This window comes from Geotrypetes seraphini, chromosome 4, assembly GCF_902459505.1.
Source record: "Geotrypetes seraphini chromosome 4, aGeoSer1.1, whole genome shotgun sequence".
NCBI lineage: Eukaryota > Metazoa > Chordata > Amphibia > Gymnophiona > Dermophiidae > Geotrypetes > Geotrypetes seraphini.
The window spans coordinates 22,129,810-22,142,587 of record NC_047087.1 but is presented as its reverse complement, the minus strand read 5'-3'; the positions used below and the strand labels follow the sequence as shown (position 1 = coordinate 22,142,587).

Sequence of the window (12,778 nt, the reverse complement as noted above, 5' to 3'; positions counted from 1 at the left end):
GAGAACCTCTTTCCTTCAGTCTCTCTAGATAGGGATTATAGTCAGTTGCAGAAGTTTGAACTAAGGGCCAGATTCTATAAATGGCACCTAGCAGCGCTTACATTGCAGGTGCCGCGCAGCAGAGTTGTCTGTCAACCTCTAGGCATGGCTTATAGAGGTAGGTGCAAAATCGTGAGAACAAAACTTGTATCAAGCGATGCAGGCAGTGTGCAGTGTGGAGAGTAGCGTTATTTTTGGCTTTTAATAAAATCCTTTTTCCACCATATTTATTGGTGTCTATTTAAAGAGGCAAAGCCCCTGATGAAACCAACAGTGAAACGGTTGAGCACATCGGGCATAAAGATAAGTGCCTTTCCCTTATAGCACTTTATGCACTTTACAATCTATATATAGCCTGTTTACAATCAACATATTTTTGCATATGTCACCATGCTAAGACCAATGATGAAAACACCACCCCAGCAAGGGCACGAAGAAAGACATTAAGTAGTGCCTTGGGTGTTTGAAGTCTAGCAAAAAATTCACTTGATACAAGTTTTGTTCTTACGATTTTGCATTTGATATTTATTTACTGGATATTACTTAATTTTCCTTGTTTAGTTGATTTATAGAGGTAGGTGCCAGCATATTAGACCAGACTTTAGTTTGTCTAATTTACTGGCAACTGACTTGGACACCTAAGTTAACCATGCCTATTCTCTGCCCCTAACCATGCCTACTTTTCAGATATTGTCAAACAAATTCCTTCCCTTTTTATCACATTAATGGTGTGAAAGCTGGTAATACTTAAATAGACAGATAATCACATTTGTAACAAACTTTGCAACTGTAGGATGAATAGAGTGGCACCAGTTACACGTTATACTTTTGGCTCACCTCAACCCTGATGAAAGTTGGTGAAACAGATTTCTCGTTGGATGGGGTGGTGTTGCAAAGCTAAGTAGAAAAACTTTGAATCATCTATTTACTGCATAAAGTTATTTATATACTCTTAAAAATAAGCACTTTAAAATAATAATAATAATAACTTTATTCTATACCGCCACAGTCTAATGACTTCTAGGTGGTTCACATTGAAGAAGGCTGGACAATCAGCAAATTACAGAATGCAAGAAGTGAGGGTATAACTTATCACATAAGAAATAGATAAAAGGAAAATATGAATCTTAAGTATGTAGTATAGATCTCTTGCATGCAACCCAAGGAATAAAGCTGGACAATCTGCAAATTTTAGAATAGAGCTGGACAATAAGGCGAATTGCAGAATGAAGCGAATTACAGAATAAAGCGAGTTTCAGAATAAAACTGGACAGTCAGCGAATTACAGAATGCAAGTAAAAGAAGAAAAATATTTTAAAATAACAGGATCAATGACGATTCCAGCCAGCTTGAGTTACGTTACTCAGCTGGTATTCTGAAGATCCAGTTATCAATAGTTGCATGCTTGGAATCTGTCCATTTAAGTATTATCTACTTTTCAGATAGCCATTGTTAGGCATAAGAAGGTGTCGCTAAGCATCCTGAGAGTTCCACGTCAAACTCTTAATTGGTGATTCAGTGTTTTTTGCTTGGCTGAAAACTGGCACAGTCATTGACCACACCAATTAGCCAAATTTTAAAAAAAAGTTGTGTGCAGATTCCAAAGTTAGATGTCGCTAGGCGTCCTTGATTAGGGTGTCTAGTGGCGTCTAATGTAGGAATCCTATACAGAATCTGGCCCTAAGTGTTTCCATGTGACAGTTTCAGAAACAAGGGTCCACCTCAGAAGATCTGGGAGTGGCTGCTAGTCAGCCTCCTTACTAGGGTCCCACTGCACTCCAGGAGTGGTGACCCGTCAAATGCACGCAGGACAATTGTGTGCCAACATTTGCGTGTGCGCCAAATACGCACACTGAATAATAATAATAACTTTATTCTTCTATACCGCCACAATCTTGCGACTTCTAGGCGGTTTACAATCAAGAGTACTGGACATTCAGCGAAATACAATAAGTAGATATTCAGAGGAAATACAGAGATCAGAGACCTCAGGAGGCAATAGTATAGAAATACAATTTGCTGAGCGAAAATGTAATATGTACATTTTAGTAGGTAATGTCCGACAGGACAGGTGACCCGATAATTGCGCCCCGACAGGATACTATTTTGTCTTTTTGAGGGTTACAAAGTAACCCTCTTTTTTGAAGGGTTAGGTTTACATTACATTAGAGATTTCTATTCCGCCATTACCTTGCGGTTCAAGGCGGATTGCAAAAGATTTATGAAAGGGGGGTTACAATGGTTACATTTGTCATTACTAGAGTTGTAAAGAGTAGATCATCATGATTATGGGATCCCTTGTAGTGGATATCTGGAAGGCCCTGTTTTGCTCAGACTCTTCAGGCCCTGTATTTCTCTGGTGATTACTGGAGCTGTGTATAGAGTTGTTGTTTTTTTTGCTTCTAAACTGCTTTTGCTTCTTTCTGCAATTAGACACCTTTAGCTGTCCAAGCTGCCTTTTCACACTGTCTGCCTTGAGGATTTCAGAAACAATGACATCGAGGTCTCTTGCATGATTACTAGTTCTTCCCTTTCAAAGTGGTATTTGACTCTTCCATTTCTGCATTCCACATAAAGAATTTGCATTTGTTGGAATCCTGTTGACCGTTCTTCCAGGATTTGGATATTTGTAACTGTACGCTGTGTGTGGTGCTGGATTTCTTATATGCCCAGTCAAGCAACCAATCCGTTAGTGCTGAATAATGTTCAAAATCAGTACTGAGGCCTTGGGGGTCTGCTCTTCTTCCTGCTCTTATGCTGACTGTTTCTATGGTACTTCCATCTCTTTTTGAAATTCCGCACGACTCTCACGACCAGCAGAGTGAGACAGAGGCACCGACATTTCAGAATGATTGTTGGGGGGGTGCTCTGAACACAATGAAGGAGCTTGTTTATGTTCAATATTTGGGGGTGCTCAACACCCACTGGACTGGCTGCAGTAATTGAAAATGAATGCATTCTTTGGAATGATGGACAGCATTTACCACTGCATGACTCTGTTGTGTAATCTTTCTCGTTTTCAAATGAAGCAACATGCTGGTTTGAGCAGAAAAAACCCAGTTTCCACATCATTCTGTTTCACGACTCACAACTGCCAGCATTTTTCTTGTGTGCATTTCAGTAATATACACGGAAAGTATCTGTACATTTGACCTTGATTTTAGATTTATTTAGTATTTATAGACTAAGTGGTTTTACATTCAGGTGCTCAAGTATTTTTCCTTAGCTGTCCCGGTGGGCTCACACTCTGTCTAATGTACCTGGGGAAATGGGAGATTAAAAGAGCAGTCTGGGATTTGAACCCACCTCAAGGTGCTGAGGCTGTAGTTCTAACCACTGCGCCACTCTAGAAATCAAAGTGTAGTAAAAGTGAGCCAAGTATAGGACAATCAAGCCATTGTGACATCACTGATGAGGTTGGCTCTTAGGCATTGGTGGAATGAGGCATTATGATGTCACAATGCCAGCTCTGGTTAACAGATGCTGAAACCTTTACACTATTAGTTTATTCAGTTTTCTATACTGTTCTCCCAGGGCAGCTCAGAATGGTTTACATGAATTTATTCAGGTACTCAAGCATTTTTCCCTGTCTGTCCTGGTGGGTTCACAATCTGACTAATGTACCTGGGGGTAGGGCCACCGAGAGAAAATCTGGGCCCCATTACAAAGATTTTTGAGATGACATGTTTAAGGTCAGTACCTGAAATGAAATATAGAACATAGAAATTTGCCATATTACTATCGAGAATTTTGTTAGTGGTTCTAAAGTTAGGACAATATTGCTATTTTCTTTCCACTAACCGTCAAGTCGTTTATAGTCTCGAATCTCTCGATAACGTAGACAAAAAGACACGTGACGTCAGTGGGTCCTTTATGCTACAATTAAAGCATTTACAGAGAACTTTACCTGTGGAATTATTTCTTCCTTCACTGTCCTGTAAAGTCTTCTTTGCAATCCATGATGAATCAGCGTGGCTCGTGTCCTGTTTTCTTCTTCCTGGGATTCGGTGGGAAAGCAAGGAGTAATCTGAGCAATGTTTGAAGCTAGGAATGAACACGTGAGAACACTCGTTGATAGTCACTTTCACAAGTTTTTGTTCATTGAATCTTGAATGCACCGTATTATGTCACTCAAAAGTATTTCATCATTGTCACGGCCTTCTATTGCTTTATGCTTACTCAATGCTTAGTGATCTTGTACGCGAATGTTCTCGTGCCATTCTTTGTCTTAGTTTGTAAGGATGTCTCCTTCTTGAGACGACACGTTTTGGTTTTTGTGATGTTTCATGGGCTTCATTGGGCCCCCTTGAGCTTCATAGGCCCTGAAGCAATGAACCAGCTGTACTCCCCTCTCCTCAGGCCTGACCTGGGGCAGTGGGGGGGGGGGGGGAATTAAACGACTTGCCCAGGGTCACAAGGAGCAGCGAGGGATTTGAACCTACAACCTCAGGGTGCTGAGGCTGTGCCACACACTCCCCATGTACTTTAAAGTGAGGCCATGGAAAAAGGAACAGAAGACTAAAAGAGAGACGTTCTCTTGAAAAATGTATCGAGTAAGGTTAATGGAGAACTTCTTGTGTTCCGGAGTGTTTTCTGTAGCAAGTTACCTCATTTCAGGCTGATGGAAGGCAGAAGTAAGACATGCAAATGCCTGCCAGTGTTGCTTCTGTGACTACCACACGCAAACAAAATCCTTAGCCTACAAATGCCTACCTATGGCTAGCTAAGAAGCCTCCTAAATTGTCATTTTGGTTTGAATAAAGAGGAGACTCATTTTCCTCATCCCACTGGATTCTGCTGGCTGTAGATTAACCATATTTTTTTTGTCTCAAAGGAGTTGCTGATCAGCTAAGCTTCAGAGCGTGTCCAACGCTGCAGGCTGCACACATATTTGAATATTTTCTCTTGCTTATTTTAAATTGTGCTCTCTTCCTGGTTGCATCCTGATTGCCTCCACCAACTCTGGCTTCAGCCTTCTTTCTTGACTGGAGAGAGAGCAAAGAGGTCACTGAGTGAATAGATCAATCATCATTATTGGTGGAAAGAGCGGTTAATTAGTGGGCTGTTAATTACCTTGCCTGGGAACACATTCATCTCAGGTAAGGCAACACCACAACTTGCAAATATGCTTCTCGGAAACTGTGTAGCAGCGGGAATTAATCTGACAGGCACACTGAGATTTTGTGGGAATCTGCTCCATTTTAGAAAACTCTTGAAAGCGTATCTTTTTGCACAAGCCTTTTTCTGCTAGCTGAATCTTACTTTATACTGAATATCTAATCATTTATTAGAATGAGGACGATATAAGGTTTACATTTAGATCTCTGTCTCCTTTTGCTCTTGTCTGTGACGTGAATTTTAAGATTTTTTTGTGTACTCAAAGATTAACCATATGAGCCATTAATTGTGAGCCACTTTGGCTAAAAGCGGAATACAAATGTTTTAAATAGATAAGAGGTCCTTTTATTAAGGCGCACTAACTGATTTAACGCGCATTAAATTAAGGCGCACTAACTGATTTAGTATGCACTAACTGATTTAGCGCGCACTAAATGCTAAGGCATCCATTTCATTTAAATAAATAAGAGGTCCTTTTATTAAGGCGCACTAACTGATTTAGCACGCACTAAATTAAGGCGCACTAACTGGTTTAGCATGCACTAACTGATTTAGCGCGCACTAAATGCTAAGGCATCCATTTCATTTAAACGTTATCCGATGTGAAATAAGTAGCCAGTGTGCCTTTTTTTTTAAATCGGAGTAACGTGATTGAATTTTTTTGGCCTGAAAAATCATTTTTATGGCCATATTTTGAATAATCTGTAGTCTCTTAATTTCTTTATGTGTGAGTCCTTGATATAAAGAATTGCAGTAATCTAGAGTAAAAAATGACCAGTGAATGGACCCCTAAATAAAAATAAATAATTTGCTGTTAAAATCTTTATTTGAACAGTTGACTTATTACAGTGGCTCTTTAACAACAAAAAAATGCATTTGACAAGAGTTTTTCTGAATTTTTTTAACGAGAGAAATATGTTTTGGAAACTAGTACCCTGGGTTCTGCTTGAATGATCGACTTAAAATCAGACTCTGCATTGTTTCCTTTAATGAATAATGCTATTATTAAAATAGATCAGACCAAAAGTCAGACCATATCAGCCCTTACTACAGAAAACTTCACTGGTTGCCAATAGAAGCGAGAGTCATCTTCAAATTCGCCTGTCTCTGCTTCAAAACCTTAACTGGCTTGTTCCCGATATATCTGTCTCACCACTTTGCGTTCCCAGGCACCACTCGCACATGCAATGCCTATCTGTTTACCTACCCATCCCCAAAGGGATGCACCTACAAAAGATTCCTTAATAGAACTCTCTCATTCCAAGCTGGCAGATGGACACCCTCATCTCATCTGCCCCATCTTACTCATCCTTCAGGAAATCTCTCAAATCTTACCTCTATGATAAATTTCTCAAACCCCTCCCCTTCAAATAACCAATTTCTACCACCTCTCCTCCCCCCGATCTCTCCTTTCCTCCCCCTCAATCCAATACTTCCATCCTTCTTACTAACCCCTCCCCTCTCGGTACCCTCCCGTAATTGATACTGGTTGCATTTTCTTGTCATTCTTCACTCTGTATCCTCGCTATATATGTAACTATCATTGCATAGTAAACCGCTTCAATCGCATTATACAGTCTCTTGCACTGTATCTTCACTGTATAAATATCTCTGCTGTATATGTACAGTCTCCTGCATTGTAAATGTGCATTGTTTTTCGCTGTATAAACACCTATGCTGAATATGTACAGTCCCCTGCATTGTAAACTGCTCTCAACTGTATAGTACATTCCCTTACATTGTATCTTCGCTGTATATGTACAGTCTCTTACATTGTAAACCGCTCTGAACTGTTTGTGGTATTGCGGTATACAAAAATAAAGTTGTTGTTATTATTATTATTTACTTGAGAAACTGTATATATAAAAAAGTCCTATATAGAACCCTAAACAGGCTCTTGTGTTGTTGTTTCTTTCCCCAATCTTTCAGCTTGTTTAAGGTCCATAAGTCCCCTAAAACATATTGGATAAATGGCTAAAAGGAAGAGCACAGACTTTGCCATGCTGCCTGAATATGAGAAGAGTCTGATGAAGAGGACTCTTGAGCTGGGGACGGTCATGACGATTTTCAGTCTCAGAAAAGCTCAGCCAGAAAGAAGAACCATCCAAGTTATAATGGAGACCAGGCAGGTGGCTTGGAGCAAGACGGCAGACAAGATTGAAGGGTTTTGTGAGTACCTCAAGCGACTTTATAAGTAATCACTGTTACTAGTGTTTGGATGCTTAGAACAGGGGCGTCAAACTCATTTTAATGTCGAATTGGGTTGGAAAAAAATGTGAATCGCTTCTTCACTCTTTCCCAAAATACTAGGACTAAGGGGGCATGCGATGAAGCTACTAAGTAGTAGATTTAAAACTATGAGAGGGATCGGTGGTAAGAAGTCGAGCCAAGCACTCAAGAGCCAAAGGTATCAGATCAAACAATATGGCAGCAATATTTCACTTGACAGCATCTCAGTAAAATTCTGGGGGATGGGTGGATGAAAGTGAATAGAACTTAAGAGACAATGGGAAGAAAATTATAGTAGACTGTTTTGTGTTCTTAAGGATTGGGACTTGTATACAGCCTTTTTGAAGTTATACAACCACACTCAAAGCGGTTTACATACAGGTATGTCAAACATTTTCCCTCTCTCTCTCAGTGGGCTCACAATCTATCTAATGTTACCTGGGACAGAAGAGGATTAAGTGACTTGCCCAGGGTCACAGGGAGCCATGCAGGGTTTGAACCCACAACCTCAAGGGTGCTGAGGCTTTAGCTCTAACCACTACGCCACACTCTCTTTAGTACCATTTCTCAAGCAGGCCCTGGAGTATCTGCCAGTCTGGTTTTCAGGCTATCCAAAGAAATGGGGGGTGAGATTTACATTCCTGTGTCTATAACATGCAGACGGACAGGGCAAACGAGGTGGTGGCTTTAGGCAGCAGGTTTTGGGCCAACAAACAGAAGCAACAGAACCAATCCTACCAATCAAAGCCTCTCATATGGGGGGCGGAGTAGGGTTGCCATATGGCTGCAGAAAAAAGAGGACGGATTGAGACTTCTGGATTTTACTTTCATTGAAAGTAATGGAAGTAAAACCCGGATGTCTCAATCCGTCCTCCTTTTTCTGGAGCCACGTGGTAACCCTAGGAACGAGTGCCTGTATAACCTCAGAACCGAAAGCAGCCATTCACTCTGCCACCCCTCAATCCAGCCCCCTGCTATTCAGACTCCACCACTGCTATTCCTTCAGCAAAGCCACTCCCCCCCCCTGCCATGGCTAAAAGCCAAATGGAGCCAAGGCAAAAGACTCAGAGGAGGTGCAGCAAAGCTATCAAAGTGCCGACAGATCCCCAGGACCCCACAGGCAGAAGAACCTGCAATTTCCCACCCCAATCAGTTCTTTCTTTTTAAATTGAATTTTCAGTTTAATTACAAGCCATTATATGACTAGAGAAAGGAACAACAAGACTAGCAAAAGGTTCCTACAATGCAAGAAAATATAAAACAATACTACAAAGAGTTCCTCAAGTCCACTCAAGAGAAGAGAGAAGGAGACAATTTTTTTTTTTTTTAAAAGATGAAACTCAATCCCTCAGTATAAGAGCCAACTCATAAATGAACCCAAACCCTTACTTCATCTCATGAGCCAAAACAAATCTCTCCAGATGTAGTGGGTTGGAAAACAAGATGACAAGGAAACCGCAGCAGATGCATTTCCCAAAGCCAAGACTTTGGCTTTCAAAGCTAGGAGCTGCTTCTTACGCCACATCTGGAAATGTTTGCATATTGACCGCAAAGCAAGTCAATTTTACCTTTGAAAATCATCAATTTATCCTTCTCTGAAGCGAAGTTCTCCAATAAAGTTTCATGAGAGGAAACAGAATCTTGAGACTCCTTCAGGAAGGTGGTTAATTCAAAATCCTCAGTAAAAGTAACATTTCCAGCTTCCTTCCCGTGCACCCCTGTAAGGATTCTGGAACATAAAAACACTTACAAATAACAATAGACTCAAAATTCCCCATTTGTGAAAGAAATCTCTGTAAAAAATGTTCTTAGCAAAACCCCATGCAGTCTTTAGTTGACTTCTCCTATGAGCCTTTCCAATTGCCGACCTCATTGTCTTCTATGCAGTCAGGAACAGACCTGGAGGAAGGAAAGATCATTTGGGGGGCGGGGGGGAAGGAGAGAGTTAATGGGGGATCAGATTTGGCAAACAGAAGGGTGCAAAGAGCATTGGTGTGAATTGGTGAACTGGATGGGGAGAGAAAGAACACAGGGCTTGTTAACTAGAGGAGGAGTTTGAAGAGTGTCCAAGTCTCAAACTTTTTTTTTAGCTCTGGCACACTAAATGGAGCAAATGTTTTTCACGGCACATTATAATTGACATTATAAAATCGCAAAACCAACAAATAGTTAAATTTGAGAGTTATTTATTTTCTCAAATATAAACTTATAGTTATATAAGTTCTTTAAGCTATGTATGGGTAATTGTAAAAACAGTGAAACTAAAGTAAATAGAATAGAATTGCTAATCGATGCGATGGATGTGCTTGTTTTTAAGTGCAAATTACCGTATTTGCTGGTGTATAGGAAGTAGTTTTTTCCCCCCTTAAAACACACTTAAAATATGGGGTGCATCTTATGCGCCAGTTATCAAAATTATGAGTTGAAATTTCAGTCAGTCTAAAACTTCTGATTTATATTAATATACCGTCACATTGTTTCAGCTCTCTCTTGGATGCTTCGAGGTCTCACAAGTACGCACGGTACATGCGTTTGAGGCTTGTGCAGATGAGGGCGGAGCTTGCAGGAATGGGGTAGGGACAGGAAAAGAACTCGCAGGGATGGGAAAATGAGTTCCCGCGGGGATGGGGAAAAATTTATCACCGTGTCATTCTCCACTTGAGAGATCAGTATAGAAAATTGAATAAATAAATACAGTGCTTCCCCGTGAATTTGCGGTCTGCAATTCGCGGTCCCAGTCATTCGCGGTATTTTCCTACCGCAAATGACCGGGCAAGAGAGGGCAGCCGGAGTGCCAGTGAGTGAAGGAAATCACTCGCGGTATGCTCCGACTGCCTCTTCCTGTACTAAAGGGCCTCACCAATTAGGAGCTACATGTCAAAGCAGGAAGAGGCAGTCGGAGCATACTCCGAGTGATTTCCTTCACTCGCCGGCGCTCCAGCTGCCCTCTCCTGTCTCCCCTGCTAAAAAATGTATTTGCGATGTTTCAACATTTGCGGGGATTCCTGGAATGGAACCCCTGTGAATATCGGGGGAGTACTGTAGTGTGAAAAGCTTCAGCCTCTGATAACCAGAGCTGGTATTATGATGTCATAATGCCTCATTCCACCAATGCCTAAGAACCAACCTCATCAGTGATGTCACAATGGCTTGATTGTCCTTTACTTGGCTCTCTTTTACTACATTTTGATTTCTAGAGTGATGCCATTTAGAGAATGACACGGGGACAAATATGTCCCTGTCCCCACAGGAACTCAATTTCCCTGTCCCACGCCTGTGAGTTTTGTTGCTGTTGCTGTCCCTGCCCCATTCCTGTAAGCTCTGCCTTAACCGCACAAGCCTCAGATACTTATGATTTTAAAGTGTATGAGGCTTGTGCAGATGAGGCCAGAGCTTGCAGGGATGGGGCAGGGACAGGAAAAGAACTCGCTGGGATGGGACGGGAAAATGAGTTCCTATGCGATGGATGTGCTTGTTTCTGAGTGCAAATTAACTCAAAATGCGGCTTGACAGTCGACAAGGGAACACGCATTTCATCATCCACCATCGGCAGTTATTCTCTTTTTTTCGATTTAATTTCTGTCAGAAGTGAAAATCCAAGTTTGCAAAGATAATTAATTAATTAAGTTTATTCAGTTTTCTATACTGTTCTCCCAGAACGGTTTACATGAGTTTATTCAGGTCCTCAAGCATAAGAAGATCCAAACGGTAACAAAGCCTTGATTGCTTTGTTGCTGAAGTTAGGATAAGTACTGCATAAAAAATAAAAATAAAATTACTTGCCGTTAGTTTTCAGGGATGAACCATGTCAAAGAATGATGCTTGTCTGGGCGGTTGTATCCTTACACACACAGATGCTCATAACATTGACAGACATACATGTCATCTATTCTAGTGTATACGGTACTTATGAAGGGAATTTATAAAAATAGAGTAAAATTCTGGAATCTCCCATGGCACACCTGGAATCTCTTCAGGGCACACAAGTATACATTTAAGTACCTCACGGGATGTGTCGAAGTGGAAGATGATATTTTCTTTCTCAAGGGACCCTCGGCCACAAGAGGGCACCTGCTCAAACTCAGGGGCGGAAAATTTCATGGCGACACCAGAAAGTATTTCTTCACAGAGAGAGTGGTTGATCATTGGAACAAGCTTCCAGTGCAGGTGATCGAGGCAGACAGCGTGCCAGACTTTAAGAATAAATGGGATACCCATGTGGGATCCCTACGAGGGTCAAGATAAGGAAATTGGGTCATTAGGGCATAGATAGGGGGTGGGTAAGCAGAGTGGGCAGACTTGATGGGCTGTAGCCCTTTTCTGCCGTCATCTTCTAGGTTTCTAAGTTTGAGAGATACTGCTCTAAAGAATGGGGTAATAGCAGCAATAAATAGGTCAAAATATCCCAAAGTATATTCTAATATAAAGATTTATGCAAAAAAAAAAAAAAAAAATATGAAGAGGGAAACTACAGGCCGGTGAGCCTCAATTTGGTTGTTGGAAAAATAATGAAAGTGTTGCTGAAAGAAAGGATAGTGTACTTCCTTGAATCTAATGGGCTACAGGATCTGAGGCAACATAGCTTTACAAAAGGTAAATCGTGCCAAACGAACCTGATTGAATTTTTTGATTGGGTGACCAGAGAGCTGGATCGAGGACATATGCTAGATGTAATTTACTTAGATTTCAGCAAAGCCTTTGATACAGTTCCTCATAGGAGGCTGTTGAACAAACTTGAAGGGCTGAAGTTAGGACTAGAGGTCTGCATGGGAATGGGGATCGTGGGAATCCCCCCTAACCCATGGGACTCCCCACGGGGACCCCCCTCTAGCCAACGGGACTCCCACGGGGATGGAAGGCTTTGGAAGCAGGGTTCGTCCATATAATATAATGGACATGTCAGCCTTAGTAAAAGAGGGGGTTTATAAGTTAATTACCTGAACAGAAAACAAAAAAAGGGTTCCACTAAAGAGATTCCACAAGGAAAACAGCAGCGCAAACACAAAAGAAACTGTGGAATTGATGATCCTGTTAGAAATAATTGTTGCTTTTTATGGGGACGGGCGGGGATGGGGGTAATTCCTTGCGGGGATGGGTAGGGATGGAGAGGATCCTGACAGGGACGGGTGGGGACGGAGAGGTTCCTGGTGGGGACGGGTGGGGATGGAGAGGATCCTGGCGGGGACGGGTGGGGATGGGTGGGATTTCTGTCCCTGCGCAACTCTCTAGTTAGGACCCAAAGTGGTGAACTGGGTTAGAAACTGGCTGTTGGACAGACGCCAGAGGGTGGTGGTTAATGGAAGTCGCTCAGAGGAAGGAAAGGTGAGTAGTGAAGTCCCTCAGGGTTCGGTGCAGGGGCCAATCCTGTTCAATATGTTTGTGAGTGACATTG

General features: G+C 41.6%; 1 protein-coding gene across 6 annotated transcripts in view; it reads left to right on the top strand.

The window, feature by feature from the left end:
• Nucleotides 1-12,778, top strand: part of PLCG2 (phospholipase C gamma 2) — a 210,632-nt gene that overhangs the window by 26,288 nt on the left and 171,566 nt on the right. For 4 of the 6 annotated variants that reach the window (XM_033941197.1, XM_033941196.1, XM_033941198.1 and 1 more), the window contains exon 2: nt 7,087-7,326. The exons of 1 other annotated variant lie outside the window; for it this stretch is intronic. In XM_033941197.1, the coding sequence (XP_033797088.1) occupies nt 7,128-7,326 (199 nt within the window). In that variant the 5' untranslated portion in view covers nt 7,087-7,127. Of the gene's footprint in view, nt 1-4,996; nt 5,139-7,086; nt 7,327-12,778 lie in introns of those variants that run through there. One more of the 6 variants, XM_033941195.1, reaches the window with a different exon arrangement.